At 41.0% G+C, this 24,467-nt stretch overlaps 1 protein-coding gene across 3 annotated transcripts in view; it reads right to left on the bottom strand.

The window, feature by feature from the left end:
• SAMD12 (sterile alpha motif domain containing 12) overlaps window positions 1–24,467 on the bottom strand; it is a 197,006-nt gene that overhangs the window by 145,803 nt on the left and 26,736 nt on the right. Inside the window, exon 2 of one of the 3 annotated variants that reach the window (XM_080380256.1) lies at window positions 13,006–13,181. The exons of the other annotated variants lie outside the window; for them this stretch is intronic. Within the exon in view, the coding sequence (XP_080236382.1) occupies window positions 13,006–13,181 (176 nt within the window). The remainder of the gene's footprint in view (window positions 1–13,005; window positions 13,182–24,467) is intronic. 3 annotated transcript variants of the gene reach the window in all.

Genomic DNA, 24,467 nt, shown 5'->3' with positions numbered 1-24,467 from the left:
TAATAAACATAAAACCCATTTGTGACAATCTGGACAGTGAAAGTAGAAAATAAATATTCACACAAGGTTTTTGTTTTGTGTTGCTTCACTGATTAAAATATCAATAACACATCTAAAGCTCATCACTTACATTTTTGTATTTCATGCAGATTCCAAGGGTCAATGAAACTCAATTTACTGTTTTTATACAATAACCCTTGTAAATCTATCTAGACCAGGATTAAAAGAAAAACAACCAATACGAGCTTTGCCAAGGGAGAGGTTGTAGTCAACCTGTTTATACATGTAGCAGGTTAATACCCATTAATAAAATTATGTGAGGAACTTTCTAATAGGTGGGGAAGTTTCAAGTTCTACCTTGTTTTATAGCTCTAGTTGCTTGTGTCAGCACAGCAGTTTCATTCTTCTACTGTATTTGCATGCAGCAGCAACAATTTTCTGTTTTTACCTCTTCCTCAATTCTAAGATTTATATAGTGGGATATTCTGACTCATCCTAGAAATTATTTTTTCTTTACACTACATTTCATCCTCTGCAGTCAAATTCCCTTTTGCTTCACGTACTCTATTTACCTGATCTCCATCATCCACCTACTATCCCTGCAGCCCATGCCTTCCTCAGCTTTTTCTTTCGATCCTTTGAGCTCAACCATATATCCCAGGCTACAAGATGGATAATTTCACTGCTCCCCACTCAATTGTTATGTAATTATAGCAATGGATACTGAGGGTTCCCACACTTCTCTGAACAAAAAATGTTTGCAATCTCCTGTTTCACCGTAAATTCACCCAGTTCTCCTCTCTTACACATGAGGAGAAACTGAAGCATCAGGTAAAGCTGAAGTGGTGTAAAATCAAAACACATTTGCTTATTAAGGTAACTACTCCTTTAGATTCACATCTCCTGCTCCTTCTCCTAATCCGATTCATTCTCCCCTTAGCTCTACTTAAGATTGCACTTCCACAGAGCTTTCTCTCAGCAGCAAAAGCAGCAAAACAATACTCTTAACTACTGCCAGCATGGCAAAATTATTAAAATAAGCCAAATTAACAAGGAAATGCTGCCAAAGGGGACAGTTCTCACTGGTTGCTCTTGACCAACTGATACAGAGTAGTCTATCACTAATAAAAGCCAGAATGAGATAATTCAGGTGGACAATAAATTGATCATCAACTCATTGAAGTCAAAGAACTGAACAGTCAACTCAATACAGTGAGAGAAAGTAGGGGTTGGGGACTGAAATGTGCTGGAGGAAATACAGCACTACATGGAGTGTTCCATCATCAGCTCAGTTCAGCTAGGACACACTTGCACTTCCACTCCATCCTGCTCCCTCTCCAACCTAGTAGAGGTCTTTGTAAGATCTTGAAGGGAACCAGGTGTGTCAAAAAAAAAAAAAAAGGGGGGTGGGGTGGTGGAGGGTGGCAGGGACAGGACAACCCACAAACCCAGAACAAAAACCTAACCATGGGAGAAAGAAGGTGATGAACATGCAAGCAAAAGTAAGAATTTCTTTCATCAACAATGACCTGGTTTTCTTTGCCATCATTGTGCCATGTATAGAGGAACTAATTTAATTTTCAAGTTCAGTTTCATCTGTTCAGCTTATTTTGTGTGTTTAGACTCCCTTGCAATTTGCATAAAATATTTTACAGCACAACAATAGGATGCACTCTGGTGTGTTTTTTTTCCCCCAAATGTCAGGCCTGTCCATGTAACCTGACTACATTCTACAGTATTATTTTTGGAATTAAAAGCTGGGATGATTTCCTTTCCAATTATTCTTCTGTTTGGCTTTTATCAGCACTTTTGTGTCCGTTGGAACCTGGAAACCAGGATGGTGAGGGAGAAGTCAACAGGGGAAAAAAAAAAATTACTAAATTCAAACAGTTTATCCTTTATACTGTTCTCCTCCCCAAAAAAAGGCAGAAGGGGCAATATGCAATAATGGACACATACAGCTAATTGAATTTAATCTGAATTTGAGAGTTTAAGCAACATGTTGAACACTTACCTGATCTGAGCATTTAATTTTGCAATGTTTTTTTTTTCTGCCCTTCAAATATACTGTTTAAAAATTAAACCCTTCCAATACTAAATTATTTCAACAGAGAGTAAGGGAACGCAAAACAACAGCTATTGAAAACAAAGCTGATAATTATTCAGGCAAAAAAAACTTCTTTAAAACAATCTGCTACTAGTTACTATGCACAATATCTATAGTTTGTAAGCCATAAAGTAGCCATCCCTACAAAGAAAGAAAACATTAGACCCAGTTTAATGAGCATGAATCTTAAACAGTTCAGATTCTTATTCTACGGGTCAATAATAAAGATTTCAGAAAAGCTTAGTACACGGAATAACACACTCAGTTTTCCTCATCAACGTCACAAATCACCGCCTAATGCTGAAATGTTGACAATTAAGCTATTTGTTCTTTAGGACAAACCTGAAAAAAAGGCAAAAATTCTGAGTCATCAAGAGAGAAGTAAGTCTGAGACAGTCTTATATCTGAAGGAGAACATATGTCTGTGATAGTCTATCTACAGAAAAAGTTTTCCTATTTAATCAGCAAAGATATTATTTAAAAACATGTCTTCAAAACTATACACAAGCTTTATTTAGATAAAAGACTGTGTTATCAGAACAGGTATGCTGAAGTTCAGTCACATCTACCTTTCCACAATGAAAATACATTCACAAAATCCTTCTGCAATCTAAAGTGTACTGCTAAGACGGAAAGCAATCAGCCTTGAATGCAAGATAAATTAACAGCAGTTCTAAAACCATTAGATACAGATTCTATTGTCATGCTTTTGTTTAAGGCAAGGAAAAAAGGCAAAAAAAAGTAGAGGGTGTCTAGGTCAGCAAAGTCATCAGTGGTTGATGGATGCACTTACAGACATTAAAGAAAAAAGGAAAATAGGCAGAACATAATACCCACTTATGAGATTCTCTACCTTAAAGGATAGAAAAAAGGCCTCAAGATAGGCAGTAACTCCACCTTGTTCAGAGCTGAAGGTTTTCTATTTTTAGATATACATTTCAAGGACACATTTAACCCTAGAAGTGCAGTTTGATGCATCATCACAATATTCATTCCTAGACAGTGGTAAAATTAGAAATACTCATTCTACCAAGTACATCTTCTGAGAACAGCCTCTACCAGTAACAGCTACCACCTCTGGGTGAGGAACTGGGAGGTAAGGGAGACTGAGCAATTGACGCCCCAGAACATGTCGATGACTGCTAGCAGTTGTGTGGTGACCTCCAGGTAGGCAGGAAATGCAATGTTTATGTTGTAAGAAATGTCCAATATAACAGCTTCCTATAACCCAAGACAATGGCCTTGCTCCTTCTCCCTAAAGGCCCAGGCTGCACGCTCTAGGCGCTTCTACTGTTGCAGCTCTTGAGGTTGCAAGAAGGGTCACATCTGTGAGCTGCTGTGGGATGTAAGATGGGCACAGCTGCCTCCTGAAACCCATGTTGAGCTCCTCCTGCTGTACACACACGTGGGAAGCTGATTCTGCTGGTTATTAAAATCTGAATCGGGCATAGGTAGGTTTTAGTAGCACTGCACCACAGGGACAAGGATCAGCGTCTCCCATTTCAGGCAACATTTTGCAAAGCAAGATTGAATACTACATCAGTCTTAACTGGTTGTAGCCAACTCCGACTCTAATGAACTCATTGATCTCCATAGGGGTGTAGATGAAGAGAAAAGATACAGGCTCCAGGGGTAACAAGATCAGTTTGGCAAGTGAGGTGACAACGGAACCAGTGGGCACAAAATGGCTACCTGTCAGTCTGTAGGGGCCAGCAGACTGAAGATGACAGCTGGTATACTTACAGAACAACAAAATATCACAAGTTTGCATGAACGTAATGAGAGACAGTGCAAAAGTTGAAATAAGTAAATAGCTTAAAAAACAGAAGATAATATTTTCTCTTCTTGAACTGTGGATTTGTTGAAGGAATTGGATTCATGTTTCCTAATCTCTTAAAGGGAAATTACTTGTGATGCTTGATACCACTGTCACCAACAGCATTTGTCTTTCCCAAGTGCTAAAGGCCTCAGCTTCACATTAACATCGACACCTCCTAAATTCAAAGAAACATACTGTTGTACTGCTTCTTTCCTCCCTCCCTCTGCTCTCCCATTGCAAACTTACAACATTTCTTCTGGTTTAAGAGCCCGCCATACTTGGGTATCATTCTTAGTTTTGAACCAACCCTGCAAATGTCCAGAGTGGTTAATGACAATATGAAAGCACCCCATCAACTTAACTAGAAACACAGAATTACTAGAAGTAGGACACAGGCACTTAAAGCTATCCCCAGGCTGACTCGCTGTAACCAAGTTTCACTTAATGGCATTGCAGCCAAGGAAGCCCCATGCTACTTAGAAATCAGTTTGCCAAAAAAATTAAAGAGAGAAAGGGAAGAATTCTCTCTCATTAAACATGACGTTCTCCTTACCTTCTGCTTACCCCACTGGTAATACACAGCATCATAGAAAATGTCTGCTTTAAATATTTGGGAGTCGTTTCCCTGCTCCCTGCAGTGGCGCATCAGCCACACAGTAATCTGTAGCTGACTGCAGAAAACAGATAAAACAGAAACACGTCTGACTGAAGTCCATATGCAGAAACAGCTAAATTGAACCAGGATTTACAAAGTGTGAAATGAAAGCATACTGAGAAGCATCCGTGATTTCAGAGGTCATTATTGTTGGCATTTCTGCAGTGCCTAGAGGCCCCAAATGAGACAAGCTATCCCTTCATGCCAAACACCACAGACACTCTAGTCCTCATCCACCAAATACTTCCAATCAAAATCAGAAGCAAGACACAGACAAAGCACCAGCAGAGGCCTTCACCACTACCCACCATGGAAAACAGCTGGAGAATCTGTCCCATGAAATGGAACAGGCAGCAAACATGCTGCTGTATTTGTTATTCTCAGGCAGCCTGACCAAGCCAATGTTTTCCAGTTTTCAGGGACACATTGCAGAGCTTTTGGGCAATCGATTTTACAAACATACACAAGCAAAAGACAAAATTTTGGTAGCAAGTTTACTGCAAATCTCAGTTTTCTACTGATACAACAGTTTTAACTGATCCTAATTATTGTCACACTTTTACAGCTGGAAAAGCTGAGCCACAGAGCAAGAACTTCACTTCCAGTGAAAAGCAACAGGCTTCTGAGGTCCAGGACCAATTAAAAGAAAATGGAAAAAATGAAACATGCACACACACCCCAATAATTTCCTTTTAATCCAAAAGACTTGTTTTCAGATTAAGCAGTATTTGCTTGCCAGAAGATCATCTCGAACATAACCGCATACATGGGACTAGTCTATCCTAAGTGTTCAAAGTATGATTTTTGAGGTAAATGCAGCTTCTGAAATACAGTCTCCTAACACACCTCTATCAGACACTAATAACCATTTCAACACCAAACACAGCGAGGCTGGTTAGCTAGCAAGGCAGAGGACAGAACTGAGTTTGAGATCTGAATACCTAACCTCAATTGTCAGTGCAGCCCCCAAAGCGCAGACAAATTGAGCTGAACAGTGCTCACACCTCAGAGGGAGCCTGATCCCTCTCTAGACTCCCCTCAGCACACTGACTAGACCTCCAACAAATGTTAACGGCAGTTTAGACGCCCAGCTTACATCTAGACAATTTAAGCTGCCCTCATCAGCATGCTCAATTCCACCCAGAGTAACTGAGCAGAAGACAGACTCCGCTGTGCCCTGTGCCCCAGCCACCCTCTCCAAACTCTCCGAACGAAATCCTTTCCCTCCTTAGCGCACCGCTGCACTGAGGGAAAGCTTGATAGGCTGATATCACAAGAAATGTCCTTCAGACCTTATCAAGGCTATTCCAGTCCCACGCCCCTTTTGCGATTGTAACACATTTCACTCCCGGCGCTCAGCAATTACACTATTTCTCAAAAATGGAAAAGACTTCCCACTTGTAGACAGAAAGGTGCACTACAACTGCTGATTGGTTTTGTCAGAAGTCCAGCAAGCACATGTGGCAGATTAATGAAATTATTGTTGTAACTCAGATGAGACACACTATTTGCGGAACCTGCAGTGCCAGCAGTGGAGCATTAAACTGCTTTCCCATTTTAAATGCTAAATTGGTTCTACAACACATTTTGTAATCCCTCTAATCACAATACTATTATTTTCTTTACCAGGCAATTCTATACTTTTCCTTCTCCAAGAAGGCAGCTACGTCATTAAAATACTGCTTTATTTTTGAAGTAATCTCTATGAAGCCCTTAAAGTAGCTTCAGTGTAAGAGCAGAGGGTTTGCATGGCTTTGTGGAGCAGCTTCACAATGAGGCAAGCAGCAGAACTGGCACTCTCCAAGTACATTATGCATCCACATGCTGTATGGAATTGCTTTCTCCTGTAAAAGCTGCTCCATCTTTTTATCTATGTTTCTTTTTCCCTGAAGAGAAGTTCTTTTAAATAATGTGCCAGCGTCTACACGTGTCTATAGTATTAGACATCCCACTTATTTCTAGAGTACTACCATGCTTTTTTACTGCTTATGTTTGCTAATACGTACTGCAATTGCTGCTCGTTTTCACATAGCGTAATGGGAAAGAATACAAATTTCACATTGATAATTTTCACAGGACAACAGGAGCCAGATCAGACTACATTTCCCTCCTTATGCTCCCTCAGCTGCCTCTTTGTAACCATCTGCTCTTGCCTGCCCTACACAAGGACGGCATTCGCTCCCTACAGCAGAAACCACCACTTTGCTGTGCATTTGTGCAGCCCCAAGCACACCGCAGGGTCACAGACTGCACCATTTCCCATGGGCCAACACCTTGCCATCCTTCACATGCATGCCCTGTGTGCACGCAATCACTGAAAATGTTTTCATCGTCGATACTTTGGTGAAAGTCCAACTGTAAAAAACCTGACAAACAGAAATTTCTCTTCCTATTATCACCTGATGGACTGAAGTCATAGATAGAGCATGCTTCTACAGCTGAATTTCATAAAGGATCCCTTTAAATAGTTTGGAAGGTCAAAGTGGTCTTCGTGAGTAGACTTCATCTGTTCTACTTATAGCCAACTAAAGAGCTAAGTATTAGCCTGAGCTAATTATTTTTACTTCCTATGGGGAGGAAGAAGAAAAGCAATAGGGAAATTATCCCACTCAGTGAGGAGGGGTGAAGGAGAAGGACATGAATGGTCCTTTGCAGACGCTCTTCTTTTGCCCTCACTGTCCTGGGCAGAGCACAACTCACTCAGGCAAGATCTCCCGCTTACATGCAGCTGCTGTCAGGGTAGTTGATGTTTCAGAATCCACAGGCACACAGCGCGAACAGGATGAACAGCGGAAGTCAGATCTGTTATGCTGAATGTAGGAATCTTGCTGCAAAAATGCGGGCGCCTTCCATATTACACTATTTGTAACAGCAACTGATGATATAGCAATGAGGAAAAGCACACTACAGCAAGAATACACTTGGATTCTCAATCAGGCATTTGCCCTCCTATAAACTGGCTTACAGGACCCCAACAGAGAGAGATGTTTCTGTTTTCCTGGCTTGTGACAATGTAAATTCTGAACCAAACAGCTATACTATATTCTGCATTACAGGTAGCGTTAACTCCAGCACTTCACACCAGTAGAACACCTCAGAGGAGTGATAAACATCAGCCTCTGCTGCTTGAAATGCGCAGGGACACCCAGCACTCCTGTTTCACTGCTCAGGATAGAAGGTTTGTTCACTGCATGGTTCAGAAATTTCAGACCAGCCAGAGGTCACAACCATGAATGACAGGCTGAGAGAGGATGAGACACATACACATCAAACATCCCCAGTTTAGACACCCGAAACATGCATACTTCTAACTATGCAACACACAAAAGAAAGTCTATTGAACATGAAGACAGAAGTGAGCACATTAATTATTGTGTATTACTAATAATCACAGAATGAGACATTAGAAAGGCACATTGCCCTGAAGTGTAATTATTTCAGCTGACTTTATTTTCATTTACCATGTATCCACTTCAGACTACTAGACACTCAGATTCTGTACCTACTTTTGCTAGTCATAAAGAAAGACCCAATGCAGTAAGTGCTGTTTTGTTACTACTGCAGTCAAAGAGTGCAGAGAGGGGGAAAAAAAAAAAAAAAAATCACCACACTATATCTATTGGCTTTCATTCTGGTGATCTGATGTGGACATTGTTAATCTCTTAACTACTTCTCCACAAAAAATCAATTAAGAAAAACAAACTTTCTGTCAATGCAGTAACATTTTACCATGTCTGCACCTCCACTGGGATACATGTAGAGATCTGCAAGCCAAACACCTTCCCACCCTACCACACAATTTTAAAGTAAAGCATGGAGGGGTGGACGAGCCCAGCTGGGCATTATGCTGAACCTTCTAACTGTAGTCACTCCCATCTGGGTTCTTGGTCACATGTCATGGGGCCACCGAAAGTTTCACAAGAGGGGGACAGTTGGAAAACAAAGAAACATGATAAAACCTCACTGCCCCAGTTCAGTGGCCACTGGTGTTTCTCAACCAATTGCAAAGAAATTAAAAAAAAAAAAAGGGGGGGGGGGGGGGGGGGTAAATACCAAGCAGCTATGCTGATCTGATGAATGTATGTCTGTTCCATCCATCATATTCATTCACCAGGACCACCGCTCTGTTTTCCTCATCCAACACATTTTATAAGCTTGACCAAAAGGATAAACACTGAAGTAGAAGCCACTAGTTAAAAAACCTGGAGAATTCTTCTAGAAAATTACTTTTTCTATTCTCTCACTAGAGAACACTACCAGGATTAGTTATATATTTTATTATTTTTTTTTTTACATAACGGACAAAACATTTTTATATTTCTAAGAAGACTTCTAGAACACCCTTATTATTCAGAAACCTCACTCTTTTGCGCTTGGACATTTTATCACACACCTGCCACACAAGACCCCAAACACTTCCTGAGCAGAGCAGAATTCCCCAGGAAGCCAGAGAAGCTGCTTCTACCTCAATTAGTCCTGAACTGGGCCCAGTAAGCCAAGATAAATTCTCACCCTCCTGTTACAGAGTTCAGTCAGCCTTTCACTGCTGTTCAATGTCATTTTGAGAAAAGGATTTGTTTTTAAGAAAGCAAAAGCAACCAAAAGAATTAATGCACTCACTACAACCAAAAAATATAGTCTAGTGGTGGCTATATAGCACTTATCAACAGAAGGCAAGATTAAAAAAAGCTTCTCACTTCTTTTACCAGTTTCTTTTCATAGTTTTCATGCACATTTTAAAGGACTGATAATTTGTCTCTGAGTCAGATAAAAATCTGCCATTGCTAACAAAAGATAAAAAGGTCTAACTGTAGTGGTTGCTATTAAAAAGCCTTTATTATTTGCTACTGCTGCTACCACATAATGAGACAAAGCGTGTCACCAGATATACACACCTTACCTACAAATCAAAACTCCATGAACAAATAATCTTCTTCCAATAAGTGACAGACCAGATTTGGGTCTCATGCTCACAATGAACAGCACTTTATGAGTGCAACATGTGGGAAGCCTTGATAAAATTTAATACTTCTGTGAGAGATCATTTTCTGAATAGTGTTGGGAAAGTCACCTTCTATTAAAGAAGTGTCAGAAGTACAGTAAAACTTTCAAACAAAATTTTTAATAGAACTCTACTCTGTAACTCCAAATGTCCTTACTCATTGTGTTTATCTAGAGATAACTATGATATTAAAACCAAACAGACCAGACATGAGTGGTAAGTAGCATTAAAAAAAAAAAAAAATCATGAAAATACACACAAGAGAGGTTAGATGTAGAATAGATGTTAGTTAAAGAACATTTTAAAATTTATATTAAAAACCATCCTTGCTTTCTCCAATGAAGTTTTCTGCTCTTAAATTGTCCGGTTAACTGCTTGAATTTTTTTTATGAATACTGAAAAATCAATTACTGACCAGGAAAGCGTATAGATATCCATCAATACACACTTTAAAACAAATATATAAAACAAAAAAGTATTTCTACACGTCATATAATTTTCTTAATTGGTATGACATCCAGTACATTATCAGGGTCTCACTGGATCATGCACATCAATTTAGATATGAATAATCTTGGCCTTTTCTGAACTTGCTTACATTTGTAACAAGGTGATGCCTTAGGGAACCAGCTAAGGGAGATGAAGATCATTGTTCCATTTTCTGCTAAAATTCTACCTCGATGATCCTATAAAAATTAGATTCCATACTCATCAGGAATTTCTAAATAAGCAATCCTTCACTCAGACTATTCTGTCTGCATCCAAAACACAGAAAAAAACCACTTGTACTCCCCTGTTTACATTACAGTAGCTGCATAAATAGGAATTTTATCTGTAGTCCAGGAGTTACTACTACTGCTATGCAAGTCCATAGCTGAGGACAGAAAAAGAAGGACACACTTCATTAGAAAGGAGATTTTATTTTATTCTTTGGACAGCAAAACCTTAAAAGCAGCCAGGAGTTTAAAGTGCTGGAATTGGTCCCAATGAAGACAAATTAGAAAGCTGAAAGCAGAGAAGATGGTCTATAAGGTATCTTAAAATCCACTCAATACATTGCATTGCTTTGTGCAATGTATGTCTCACTGTGGATATGTGTTAGTATTATTTTAATACATAGGATTGCAAAGAAACCTTTTTAAAAGCAACTAAGCAATGAGGAAATATAAAACAAATGGATCTGCCCACAGTATTTTATTTTTTAAATTTGTTAGAGTATTTTGCTCTATTCCCACTCATCTTTCCAGTGTACAGATATGATTGCCTGGATAAGCTTCATAATAACAGCTTAATTCAACTCTTAAAGCCACACAAACTCAACTCTATATTCATATTTTTAGAGAATAAAGCAACATGATTTTTAAATTTAAGGCAGAGCAAGCCAGAAAAAGACAGGCCACCTCAGGCTATAGCATATGAATCCAGATGAAAAACATCACTAAGTTAATACAACACATAAAAGTTACTAACAATGCAGAAATACATTCAGAAAAGAGAGTCCACTTCACTAGCTTGATACTACTATACCAAGCTTATTCCACGAAGCAAAATTTTCAGTTTTGTTTGGTGGTTTGTTTGCTTTTAAATCTGAACCATGCCCGGCTTTGTAAATAAAGCTATTGCAATCAGACATAAGAAACCAATAGCTGACTTTACTACTCTGAGAGCACTACACTTGCCCTTTTCCCCAGAAATCTCCAGCAGGGACAGCTTTAGAAATGGTTGTCTATTCATCAATTCAACAAGTCTAGCTCAGACAGCAAAAACAGGCTCCATTACATTAAATCACTGATATAATACACACTGATTTTCTGTTAGGATGGGTCTTTTGTAAACAACCAGCTTGATCTGCCTGTGTTCCACGTCAACGACGCGAGTGCATTCTCAATTGGAAGCCCCATTGCGTCATTTAGCTACTTCATATGCAAGCCTGTAAGGTCTTCTCTGAGCTTAACATACCTACTTAGCTTTCAACACAGGCCAGCTTTTCATCTAGCGATGATGAAACACAGGCAGGTTTAGCTTGCCTTTGTCCACAAAAAGCTGGGTAAATGTATTATTAGCTGAGTTTTGTCTCAAAGCCCATCCAAAATTTGGTAGTCTTGTTACCAAATGGATGATTCAAAGCAATAAGCACAAATCTGTTCTCCAAGGGCTCAAGAGAAATCAGCAATGTATTTGCTTGGTAATTGACCACAAAACAGACTGCAAGTTAGCGGTGACTTTGATCAACGCAAACCTGTCCAGTATCTAGTTCAATGACTTAAGACAGAAAGAAGTGAGTTCAAATTGTACTCATTTTAAACTAGTTATTTTAGATAAAAATCAGAATGGAGAATTCATACCAAGCTTCTATTGTCAAGGCCACTACTCAAAACGTTTAATGCTATTTTATTTTTAAAATTAAATACATCACAACTGTATGTGTATTATTTGTTATGCTTATTGTACTGCTGACAAAAGGAAATATTTATACAGTCATTGAATTAATTGTTACTGCCTTTTTTGGACCTTGGGGAAAAAAAAGGGGGGGGGGGGGGGGAGGACACATTTTATTTGCTCTATTAATTCCCAAAGTGTCAGATTCAGTAAAAACTAATTTTTCAACTCTGAAGAAACCATTCCCAAACCCCTGGGTTTAGGCCTTTGAAGATCAAAAAGGCCAATAAAGCTTTTAAAGAATCTCTCCCAATTTTTTCAAAAAACATTCTCTTATTTTTCATTTGAGTTAAAAGCCTATCTAATATGACAAATCATTGTCCTATACCCAAAGTACAGTGTTTGGAGCAAACATATTCACCTACACTTGGTAATCATGTGTGCTGCACACAAACAAGAAACAGCAGCTTATGAATGAGAAGAGACACTTCATTTGTCTTCAGGAATTCACCTCTGAAGTACATTTATTCACCAACATACCAGACTTGGAAGAATTGACCTGGTATTTTACCTAAAATTATTTAACATTTTATTAAAATCAATCATCCATGTAAAAATCCATATATTCATATATCCATAGAACCTTTTCCTTCCTTTACCTGCCCCCTGGGGGGGGAACCAACAAAAAACCACAAAAACAAGCAAACAAAAAACACTCCAAAAAAACGTAACTATTCCCATTCTGTTTGTTACCCAAGTCATTTGGAAAAAAAAGTCTCCACTGTGCCTGAAAAAGAGAGATTCCATTATTTTAATTATCTTCATCTAGAGATAAATAAAACAGCACGATGTCCAAGATGTGTGTGGGCTAAAACTGCCACAATATCTTGCTTCTGTAACACCCACTTCGTCAGACACTTACTTTTGCACCTTTGTATGTCTTTTAACAGGATGATAAATGCTTTTTAAGCAGTAGCCAGAACTTCAAGAAGCCTGGATTATTTAAGACTCACCAACATAAATAAGAACGCAGTCCTACCTACCTTAGATATTTCTGGCTCCACTTGTCTCTTAGGTGTCTCTTTTGACTCCGACCCTTTTGGAGTACTACTGTTCTTTACAGAGGGCGATTCAACTCCTTCACCTTCAAGTTGCAGATTAATACCTTCTGTGGGGACAGCGTGATCAATACCGTTTGGATTCAGATTGCAATGAATAGCTGGGGAAAAAAATATGAGAAAGAAAACACTGCTCAGGAAAGAAGAACCCAGCGTTACAAACATTTATCAAAGAACTAAGAAGTGCCATGTGGTAACCAGAGCTATGTCAGATCATGGCAAAAGAACTGCCTGTACCTTAACATGGATTCAGGGTGAGATATTTGAGAAAGAAAATGAGAGGCAACGCAGTGCTGTGTAATGCTATTTAGTGCAGGCTACCGTGTTGAACTGTGCTTCACTACTGAGGGTTGAAGACCCTCAACTTACAGCTTTTACTAGGATAGGACAATATATCCCACATATTCATCATTCAATCATGCCTTTATTTCCTTTTCTAGACAAGCAATTTATAGTTTTTATATTACATTTTCAATTACTACAACATTCTAGGTCCTAAACGATGTAGGATAAGTAAGCTGGGGAGGGCAAGTCAGCAAGTTGGTCTCTGCACAGAATAATGACTTACCGAGCTGATTATCTCTCCTTCAGCACTTTGTACTGCTGCAAATTACCACCTACACCACCCTAACAAGCAAGAGGGATGTACTCTCTAGGAGTATAGAATGAGGTGTGGACTAATGACAGCAGAATAAGGAAAGCAGCTGGAGGAAAAAAATAAAACAAATGCAAACCCCACCACAGAATGCACTTTTAGAACTATGGTAGTAGTTTAATTGTTTTCTGTCTGAAATTTCAGTTTCACCACTCACATAGAGAGTAGCCTTAACAACTTTCTTGGCATGTGTAGTGATTTTAAAACCTGTGAATCTTGAGGCAACTTCCCCTTCATGCAACTATTTGACTTTTGCATTCATGTTCCTGGGTATCTGCACTACCTGTGCTACCCATAATTAATGGTCCCAGCCTCCCCTGTACACAAAAGAACTGCGCTCAGATACTGCGGTGCAATATTTGACAAACCTGAATAGCAACCTAAAACACAACTTAAAGCCAAAATAAAATCTGCCTTTTCACTCTTGCTTGGCTTAGAAGCAAAGGGTGGGGAGCAGAGGAAGGATTCCGAATGGCCAGTTTCTCCCAGCTACATATCAGCCCTTGAAAGCCTCTCACAGAACAGGCTCAAGCTGCCAGAAAAGGCACAGGGGTCCTTCAACTACAGCACCTTCACGAAAAACCATTCCCAAAGTCTTAATTGAGAACTTTGAGCCTAAATTACAGCAATTCCTTGGTGCAGAACTAAAGTAGAAGCCAAAAAGAACTAAAGTAGAAGCCAAGAAGTTGGCCTTTTCTCCTTGGGATTTTTAAAAACATCCCAAGAATTCTGAAAGGTAAGTGATCTGTGCAAGCACCACAATACCTGCGTCTGCAAGCTAGGGATGGAAACATCTCCTGTCCTTAAGTCAAAAGACTATTATAACGGACAATTCATTCCAACACTGAGTGATGGAAAGCAGTAAATAATTACAACATGTTTTATTACAAATTGCAGCCACTTTGTGCAGACAAATAGAAAAATATGTCATTGGCCCACAGAAAACTAGTAAATGAAACTAAAACCAGGAAGGGCACTAAATTTCAGTCTCACTGTGAGCAGCTGTAGAGGATTAGTCCTGGACTTCTTTTACAGGTATATAGAAGACAGATATCCCTCTCCAATAGTCAATTCTTTAGCAGACAGCATGAGAGGAAGAGAACGAGGAATCACTAGACTACATCATGTCCAGAGCTGAGCTCTGCTGAGATCTTCTTCTGGGTAAGGAAACAGAAGAGGCGAACAATGCAGAGCGTCTGGAGGTGAGGCACAGTTTCTACTGGCCACACCAGGGACCACCACAGAAGAAGGATTTTTAGCTAAAAAACCCTTTTTTCTCAAAAGGAATCCTCCACCTGCTTAGGCCTTGCATACAGAGTTGTGTTTTTAATTTAGAAACACTGAAAACCCTCTGAGAGTTTTTTGGGGGAACTCCTGGGTTTCACTTTCAGGCACCAGTTTTCCAAAAACAAGGGCATTTTTATTTCAATAGGGAAAAAAAGCACATAACAAAAAGGGGTCTGCAGCAGTCTCTGTAGCTGTTGTTCCTACCTGTCATCTTTCAGTCTCATTTTAGTAGGGCAGGCATCTGCAATTTCTTCCTGATACCTCAAGAGCTGCTACAGAGCCTTGTTTCCCAAGCCAACTCTAAGGAGCTTTCCCCTAAGTCTAGCTGCAACTCTTCTTGCAAGTCTTCCCTCATTCAAACCAATTCTGTAGGTTGGCAGAATGCAACGTAAACCCAAATCCCATCATTCTGGCACTGCCTCTCACTGGTGAGAAGAGAAAAAACAGATTAATGTCTTCAAGTCAATCCTTTCCTTTTACTGGTTTTCCCAGCCATACCACCGAGTCATCCAAAACGTAAATACTTAAACCTTAACAATGTTAGCAGAGGAGTCTCTTAACTTTTGAGTCCTTATTTCTAGGTGCACTCCGTATGCACCCCTTCCTGGATTTTGTGTTGTGGCTACAAAGCTATACTGAAACTGAACTTGAACACAGCTGCCGCTTGATTTTTCCCTTGCAGGACCTCTTTCTGTGTCAGTGAAAATGCAAAATCTTTTTTACTTCTGCAGTGAAGCTAACAGGCTTCACCTCTCTGGCTGTATGGCCATTATGGGGAGCTATCCAGAGCCTGCCAAGCTGTTATGATGAAGGGAGTCTTTGGGGCTTTTCAGCTCCCATAGGAGGTTTCAAAGCGATATGATTTTGTGGTTTACGTTTACATCAATGCATCTTAATACACCAAGGCATTCTCTCTTCCCTTGATCATATCCACCTACCATTATCTATCTCCTCTAGATCATATTTACCTACCTGAAAGAAACAAGTAATTACTAATGACTACTTTGCTTATCCTCCAGACCACAGAAAAGATGGATGTGATCCACCAAGACAGAATTTTTTCACAGCCCAAAGAGGATGGAAATTAGTTAGTAGCCAAACTAATCCCTCCTTCACAAAAAGTGGGAGATGAAGACACCCTAAGCAACCTGTAAAAGTACTTCCAGCACACCCTGATCCAGCAAGGGACTGGAAAATAGCAGCAAGACACTTGGTATGGAATGCAGTCCACAAAAATCTCTCCATATGCCTGCAAGGATCCTGCCTAGCTGAATAGGAAGACTCCTGCACACACCTTTGAAATGTTTACACACCTCAGCAGCAATCCTTCCCAGTGCCCTCAAACAACACAGATTAGGGAGAAGGATGGTAGGGGATGGCCAAGGAGAGCTTTCTGGGTTACAGCATTGACTTACCATGCATTACAGGGAACAAGTGATCCAGATTTCTGATAACATGGTAGCATAATAACTAACATGATCTCCTGTGACAAGGCAACCGACCTGCTCAGTAGATGAGGGAAAGGCTGTTGTCTGCCTAGACTTTAGTATAGCACTTGATACCATTTCCCACAACATTCTCCTGGAGAAACTGGTTGCTCGTGGCTTGGACAGGTCTACTCTTCACTGGATAAAAAACTGGCTGGATGGCTGAGCCCAGAGTGATGGTGCATGGAGTTACATCCAGTTGGTGGCCGGTCACAAGTGGTGTTCCCCCGGGGCTCAGTGTTGAGGCCAGTCCTGTTTCATACCTTTATCAACGGTCTGGACAAGAAGATTGAGTGCACCCTTAGTATGTTTGCAGATGACACCAAGTTGGGCAGGAATGTTGATCTGCTGGAGGGCAGGAAGGCTCTGCAGAGGGATCTGGGCAGGCTGGATTGATGGATCAAGGCCAGTTGTATGAGGTTACAAAAGGAGAAGTGCCGGGTCCTGCACTTGGGTCACACCAGCCCCACACAGCGCTACAGGCTCGGGCAGAGCGGCTGGAAAGTGCCTGGGGGGAAAGGGCCTGGGGGTGCTGGTCGACAGCCGGCTGGGCGTGAGCCAGCTGTGTGCCCAGGTGGCCCAGAAGGCCAACAGCATCCTGGCTTGTATCAGCAGTCGTGTGGCCAGCAGGACCAGGGCAGTGACCGTCCCCCTGCACTGGGCACTGGTGAGGCGGCACCTGGAACCCTGTGTTCAGTGTTGGGCCCCTCACTGCAGGGGGGACACGGAGGGGCTGGAGCGTGTCCAGAGACGGGCAACGCGGCTGGGGAAGGGGCTGGGGCACAAGTCTGATGGGGAGCGGCTGAGGGAGCTGGGGGTGTTCAGCCTGGAGAAAAGGAGGCTGAGGGGGGCCTTGTCACTCTCTGCAGCTCCCTGACAGGGGGCTGTAGGCAGGGGGGGGTCGGTCTCTTCTCCCAGGGAACAAGTGAGAGGACAAGAGGAAACAGCCTCAGGTTGCACCAGGGGAGGTTTAGATTGGATATTAGGAAAAATTTCTCCACCAAAAGGGTGGTCAAGCATTGGAACAGGCTGCCCAGGGAAGCGGTCGAGTCGCCATCCCTGGAGCTATTTAAAAGACGTGTAGATGTAGCGCTTAGGGACATGGTTTAGTGGCAGACTTGGCAGTGCTAGGTTAACATCTGGACTCAATGACCTTAAAGGTCTTATCCAACCTAAACAATTCTATGATTCTATAAGCATTACCTGGATGGCTTAAAAAAAAAGAAATAAATCACATGGCAAGATGCTACTTAGCTCTTAGCCCGTCATTTTCAAGAGTAATGAATGTTAGTTAGCATTTCAGCAATGCTTTACGTTGGGCTCTTTCAGGATACAAAAGAGAGAAGAAATCGGAGAGGCCCATTACCTTTTTCTTGAAAAGAGGTGATTGTTTAAAAGAAACACAGGCTGCCTCAGGCATGACTTTCCCTAGGTTGCTGATATTGGGCAGGGGGATGGACACAACACAACTTTTTTTATTTCCTAGGGGCAGAAAGAAAAGGAAGGAGTTCACCTCTCTCCTTCACCCCATCACAGCTTCGTCTTCCCATACACCTGGACCGAATCTGTTACTTAAGGAAGGCACACCTAGAAGAGCCTCAGCATGGGGAGAAAGCAGACTGAAGGGCAGGAGGAGGAAAAGAAGAAAAAAAAAAAAAAAAAAGCAGAGGTGAAGATAAGTATCTCAGTTACTCGGCAAAGCTAATCTCTTTGTCATGAGCCACCTTCAGGTAGCCAGCTCTATTGTTTTCCTCTCGTGTTGCCTCCAACTCTGGGCAACACAGGGGGTAAGAAGGAAAGCATATTTGCTTGCATGGGTCTGTTATTTCCTTTACCACACAGAAATACATACATACATCTCAGACAGAGGTGGAGCTCTTGCCTTCTCTTAAATGCCAACACAAACCGTAATTGCTTCCCTTCAAGACTTGTTAAAAGCAGGGAAAGAGGTCAACGTTTGGTCAGTAACAACATATTCTCTTCTTAAATCAGCATCTTATATAATTTTAGCTAGTTAAGGCCAGCTCTAAACTCTGGATCAAGTATGCAAAACTAAAGGGGGTGGAGGGCTGACAGCACCCAGGGTTACAGTCCTGTGGAACAGAGTCTATGCAGCTCTTACAGAAAAACTTTACCACAACCCAGTGTTTGTGACCCTCTTTGCTGACTCTTCTTAAATCTCTTTCAGAACTTAATGGCATTCATCTGAAAAATATTCTACCTACAAAGTAGTTTCTTGCTAAAATACTTGTCCACGCTCTTACTTTTCATTACCCTGGTATTAGCTAACACTAGTTCACTCCACCTTCTGCATTCAGACCATTTTCCCACACCACTGCTTTGACAATATCCCTACTGTCTCAGCACCTCTTCACTCTACCAAATTAAATCCACCTCATCGTCCCCAGACTTCAAAATTCCATCAAGACACCAAACCCTACCTCCAAATCAGCCGATAGTATCAGCCTAATACCACTAGATACCAACAGTATCATTAGTTTGAAACAGAACCTCTTCCAATATTCTTCCATACAATCTCAATATTCATATATCATCCATATGTCTCAGTAATACAACCCTTCCTTCAGCTTCTGAGTGCTTACTTTCTCCCTTCCCTGCTAAAACCCCCAACCAACAGTTGATTAATGCCATGTTTCTCTTTATGCTCCCCAACAATTGCCACCTAACTTGGACTGAAAGCTTTCTGTGGTGGGAACTTGTTTTCTTTTGGGGTGGGAGGGTAGATGTTCTGCACAGCTCTGACTGCACAGCAACAAGCACATGACTAATGGTACAGGCAGACAAAACATCATAGATCCATAGATTACATTTACAAAACAAACTATTATTTAAAACAAAGGTACTTAAGTGCTCTTGTACTCCTAGCTCAATAGTAGAGCTGAATCTACAGGAAAAATATCCACTCTTCCAGAACATTAAAGAAAAGACTGTTGAGATCTGCCAGGTTATGAGAGTCAAAAACTTTTGAGAAAATAGTAAGCAGAGCACCCAAAATGGAAAAATGACCACGTCTGTCCTAAAAAAACAGGGAAAGAACAAAATTAATGTAATGCACAGTGTATTTTTTCCACATGCTAGAACACAAACCCAAGCCCTTTCCACCTGTACAGAGCAAGAGAATTTGTTACCCTGCAGAAGCTCATACATGTGAGCCAAGCTCTCTGCCCATGCAGATTCCTTACAGCACGCATACAGCATGTGTGCAGTTTGAAAGGAGAGCTCGCAGGGCAACGCGAATGCTCCGCTCCCCTTTCTATCTCCCTCCCATGCAGGCCTGCCTCCCAGATGGCAAGCAGCCAAGAGACAGCTTGTCTATGCACGCTTGATGGTACATAAAAGTCACTGAGAGCCATAGTAAGTTACTAGCATATGTGGGCAAGTCCTGCCTTTTACTAGAGGGTACTCTATGAATACTGTCTTGAGAAAAGCCTGAAGGCACTCTTCAAAACACAGCCTTGATATCTCCAAAGTTTTGCACGGACAGATGGAAAGTCTTTGTCTCTCCATCTGTAGGCTCAAGGCTTAGCAAATCAAATCTATAATCAATCACTACCTTCATGCACTCTGCTGCCTACCACATCAAACATTTCATAACTACTTGTTTCAGTGGGAATACTGCTAGCTGCTTAAAATTTTAAGCAGATCAATTAAGGCTACATTAACGCGTATTTGGCAAGTACAATTGCTCTATTCTAAAAAGTGATAGAGTAAAAATAGCATCTTCTTACTCATGTGCCCTGTTCTGTGTGCATCACAGTCATATGCTAGCTTTTGCTATTTGGAGATTAAAAGCAGGCATGGGAGATACCCATCCAACCTCTAACAATCCTTAGAAAACTTTCACATGTCAAATACTGGCAAACGTGCAAGCTACATTTTATGTATTCATGCCACAGGCTTAGCTGCACAATGCTAAGAGGTTAAGTCTATACAATCCACCTGCTACTCCCACCATATAATGCCATGTTGTTGAAAAAAACAGAAGTTAGTCTGTACAGCTGGAACATTAACAAACTCAAGTTGGACATAGCAGGGATCTTATAAAAAGGATCCAAATATCTTTACAGTCATTTCAAGTCCACAAAGGTCATGAGGATTAAAGTTATTTCCAGGACAAGGAGATCCTACAAAACCTCTGGACAGCAGCTCTCATTGGACCTGTTCCTTCCAGCTCTGCCCAGTTCTTTGTCAAAAGCAAATCAAATCCGTAACCACATCAAATTTTGCAGTCAGTGCTTTCAGTCAGACTTCTATACACTTCTAGATGCTACATTTCAATACTGAGTAGTCAAACACCACCCCTGGGGCTTTTTGCTTGCCATCATTCACAACCCCCTTTAACTGGGTTGATCAGAAAGAAGACATTCACATTGAGAATGCTGAGATCTTGTTCCAGATTGAGATGGCTACTCACACTGACCAAATGAGCAAGGAGGATCCGCACAGCAAAACCGCTCCATATTTCCGAAAGCTTGTACTTCATTAGAAACTCTGAAAATCCCTAGAAAATATGAGATTATTTCAAAGATTGTCTGACCTGAACAGTTGGTACCACTTTGTACCATAAAATTTAGGATTATTTTGACTACTTTATTGGGCAGAAAGTTTTTCCACAGTAAAGCAAAAGGCTGAAGTCCCAAAGTACTTAGCTGAAGTAATATTGGTGTCTAGCTATCTGCTTCTGTTGGTCAGCATCAAAAATCAACATTAAGCAATTACAAATAGGCTGTGCCAAAGCTAGGCCAGTACTGAGCTGTAGGGTATTTGTAAACTGCTGCTACTGATGAGCTGTACCTGTAGGTTTGAGTTCAAAGCTCAGACATAGACAGCAAGGCTTGGCAGACACCGCCACACACTGCTGCTGTACCTTCAGGTCCCTCCAGCGAGTTGCTTGTCTTTCTAGCTTTTCTTTATCATGACTATTAATTACCCAATTGCAATATACGAATTTTACAACCAAGAGTTTGTTTAAGCAGTGGGACATGGCCTCCAGCTGGGTGGTACCTTGACAGGCAAGAGAAGAGACAGCTCTGCAGCAAGGAAGCGGACATTGAACCAGGTCAAGATGGGCAGAGAGGGCAGAGCAAAGGGGAGACAGGTGTAGGAAGAGGACAGAGGCAGAAGGGAATAAAGTGTTCAGAGAAGGGGTGTTCATTTTAGTTTGTAACTGTAAGTTACAGGGCTTTTCCCTCTTTTTTTCCCTTTAGAATTATCATCAGCGTGACAAAATTTAAAGTAACTGCACTCCTGATGCACCTATCCCCCAACATCTCTAGCTGGGCAGCTGAGCAGTCATCCCATGGTACCAAGCCAATCACTTCTACAAGCTGTTCCCTGTCTCCAGAAACACTGAAAAAGTGCCCTGAACTAAAGCCAAATACACAAAGAGAAGAAGCATGAGTCTATCTACTACACTACATACACACCTCTTGCACACACCTCAGCTGCAAGAAGTAACTAATGCTAGAGTCTTGTACAGCATCAGAAATATATCAAGAAACCAGAATGAGTAACTTAGCAGCTTCATCTGGAATCAAACTGAACAAAATTTGATTGAAGGCCATGCACATCTTGAGTATACAGAGAGAAGAAAGACTCCTTAACTCTCTACAGAACAAGAAATCCTCTTCCCACTAAGGTTGTTCCCCTTAAGACCCTTATCCTACCAGGACATATATGTATATTTAAGTTTACTCAGCTAAGAAATTTACTTGCACATTTTTGACAATTCTTCTACTGGAAACTCTTTATTTTATGTACGGTGATATCCATTTGCCATCTCTTACCTCACTGACTTTAGCAAATGCTGTAAACATAAGACAATTTCTGTTACACCTGCTCTTCAGGAAACGGCCTGCATATTATTGCTGTGCTAGACAGACCTTGGAGCCTCAGCTATGCAAGTTCTGCCTTTGCAACAGCAATAGGATTTCATGATAAAGAGCAGACACAATGACCGGGCAGCCAAATTATTTCTGAAGCATTTCCTCCTTCCATTTTGATAAAGGTACAGTTGGTACAAGCGGCTCTTGAATTCACACTAGCAACAGAGAGGATCATTGAAAAATGGACAAATTCAGTGAATAAGGAAGGCAAGTCTACCACTAGTCCTGTACAGGTAGAGATGAAGAGGAGAATACTGGCAAAGAAGAGTACTAGTCAGCTATGCAGTTACCTCAGAGAAAAAGGGATCTTAGTGAACAAAGTAGTAAGTCAGTAAGTAACATGTATCACGTGTACACAGGAACATAATTTGAGCAGTGGGTTATAGTACAAAATAGTTGATAATTTGTTTTGCAAACTGATCTCATCCTCTGTTAACAAAAATGCTTGTGTGAGCATTTACAAAGCATCTTCTGAAAAGCAAAGCAACTCCTCTGGATTTAAAGTTTGTGAGATGTACAGACTTGCAAACAAAGAGGGTGCTAGAGGAGATAAGTCTAAGTAGCAGGGAGGGGGGAACTCACTGCGCAGATAGAGAGGAAGAAACCTAACATAATGCTCTCTATGAAGGAAAAGTATCCACCATACATTGCAACTGTCAGTTAACATTTGACTTCGGCAAACTCCAGGCTAAGTACCACTGTTGCCCTCTGAAGATTTCACAGTGACTATGGAGAGGAAGTAGATAGAAATGATAAAGAACACACCTGGGTAAGAAACAGGTCTTCATTAGTTCCACTATTACTGGAAGACATTTGTCTTGCAATCACTGCTTAGGAGATTAGCTCGTCACGCTCCACTGAAAATTATATTTCTAAGAATGCCTCATCTTAAGTCCTAATAGCACTACTATTCAATTCTATAATCAGCTGGCATTACATCAGAAACTTTTTCTAAACACTAGTGAGCCTATCCAGCATACAAAGAACAGCTCAGACACACACAGATTGAGTCTTTATTACGGCATCAGAGGTGTGCTATCCCACACTTGCAGCACAGACCTCTGCCTACTCATGAAAGCTGGTGTCTGCTCAACATGTGGCACAGAAATGGCTGCAATTCAGCTGTGGATCCAGCTTTATTTCTTGTCACATGAGTGATGCACTAAGTCATCAAAATATGTTTATTCATTCTCACTAGCATAACTAGTTTGCAATCTGGCAGTTGACTTCTGTTCTCATCCCTGGCTTTCTCTCAACTGCCTAAAAGTTACCTCCCTTATCATTGTTCAAGTCTACCCCTTCCCTTGCACATTTAACTGAAGAGCCTGGAAATGCCCTCTTTCCTTCCCCCAGTAAAATTCTTCACCTCCTACTGCTTCACTGTATCCTACTCACTCTAGTACCCCAGCTGATTTGTGTAGCGACAAAATGTTAGCTGAGAGCATGCAGAGGAAAACTAAGGAAAAAGCTTCTATTTACACACATTACAATTCTTTATGTTTCTGAAATGGCATTATTAAAAGTCTCTCTTGCTTTTACTAGTCGATTTGCTTCTCTGCAAATAACCTCAACTAAAATCCCCTTGGCGGGGTGGGGGAGAAAAAACAGGTCAGAGGAGCACAAATCAGTGGGGGAACTGAAAGTAGTAGTGATCTGAATGTTCGGCTGAAGAGCACGAGCTAGCAAGGTTCCACATTACATAGAGATGGACAGGACTGCACTGAAGACAGGCTACAATCCACATCAAATGTCATCCTCATGCTCTTTTCCTGTTCAGTCACATATTCCTTGCAAGCATACTAGATTTTGTAATTGAATGCAGAGCTCACTGCAGCCCAAGTTCAGTCCCCTTGCCCACCTGCTTGCTTCATGCAGAAGTAGCACATACTAGGGTGAACTCTTGCTGTTCTGAGTAATGAACCTGCTCTTTAATGCCAGGTTTAGCTCACGCTGCACAAAGAACATGCAGATACTGACAGCAACTCCTTCATTGTTCTCTTTGTAGTCCTTCTGCCACCAGACACTTCTGGAGAGAGAAAGAGGACCCTATGC

This window comes from Falco punctatus (assembly GCF_963210335.1).
Source record: "Falco punctatus genome assembly, chromosome: 3".
In the NCBI taxonomy this organism is placed as follows: domain Eukaryota; kingdom Metazoa; phylum Chordata; class Aves; order Falconiformes; family Falconidae; genus Falco; species Falco punctatus.
Note: the sequence above shows the minus strand (reverse complement) of the source record. Positions and strands in the feature narration are given on the sequence as shown.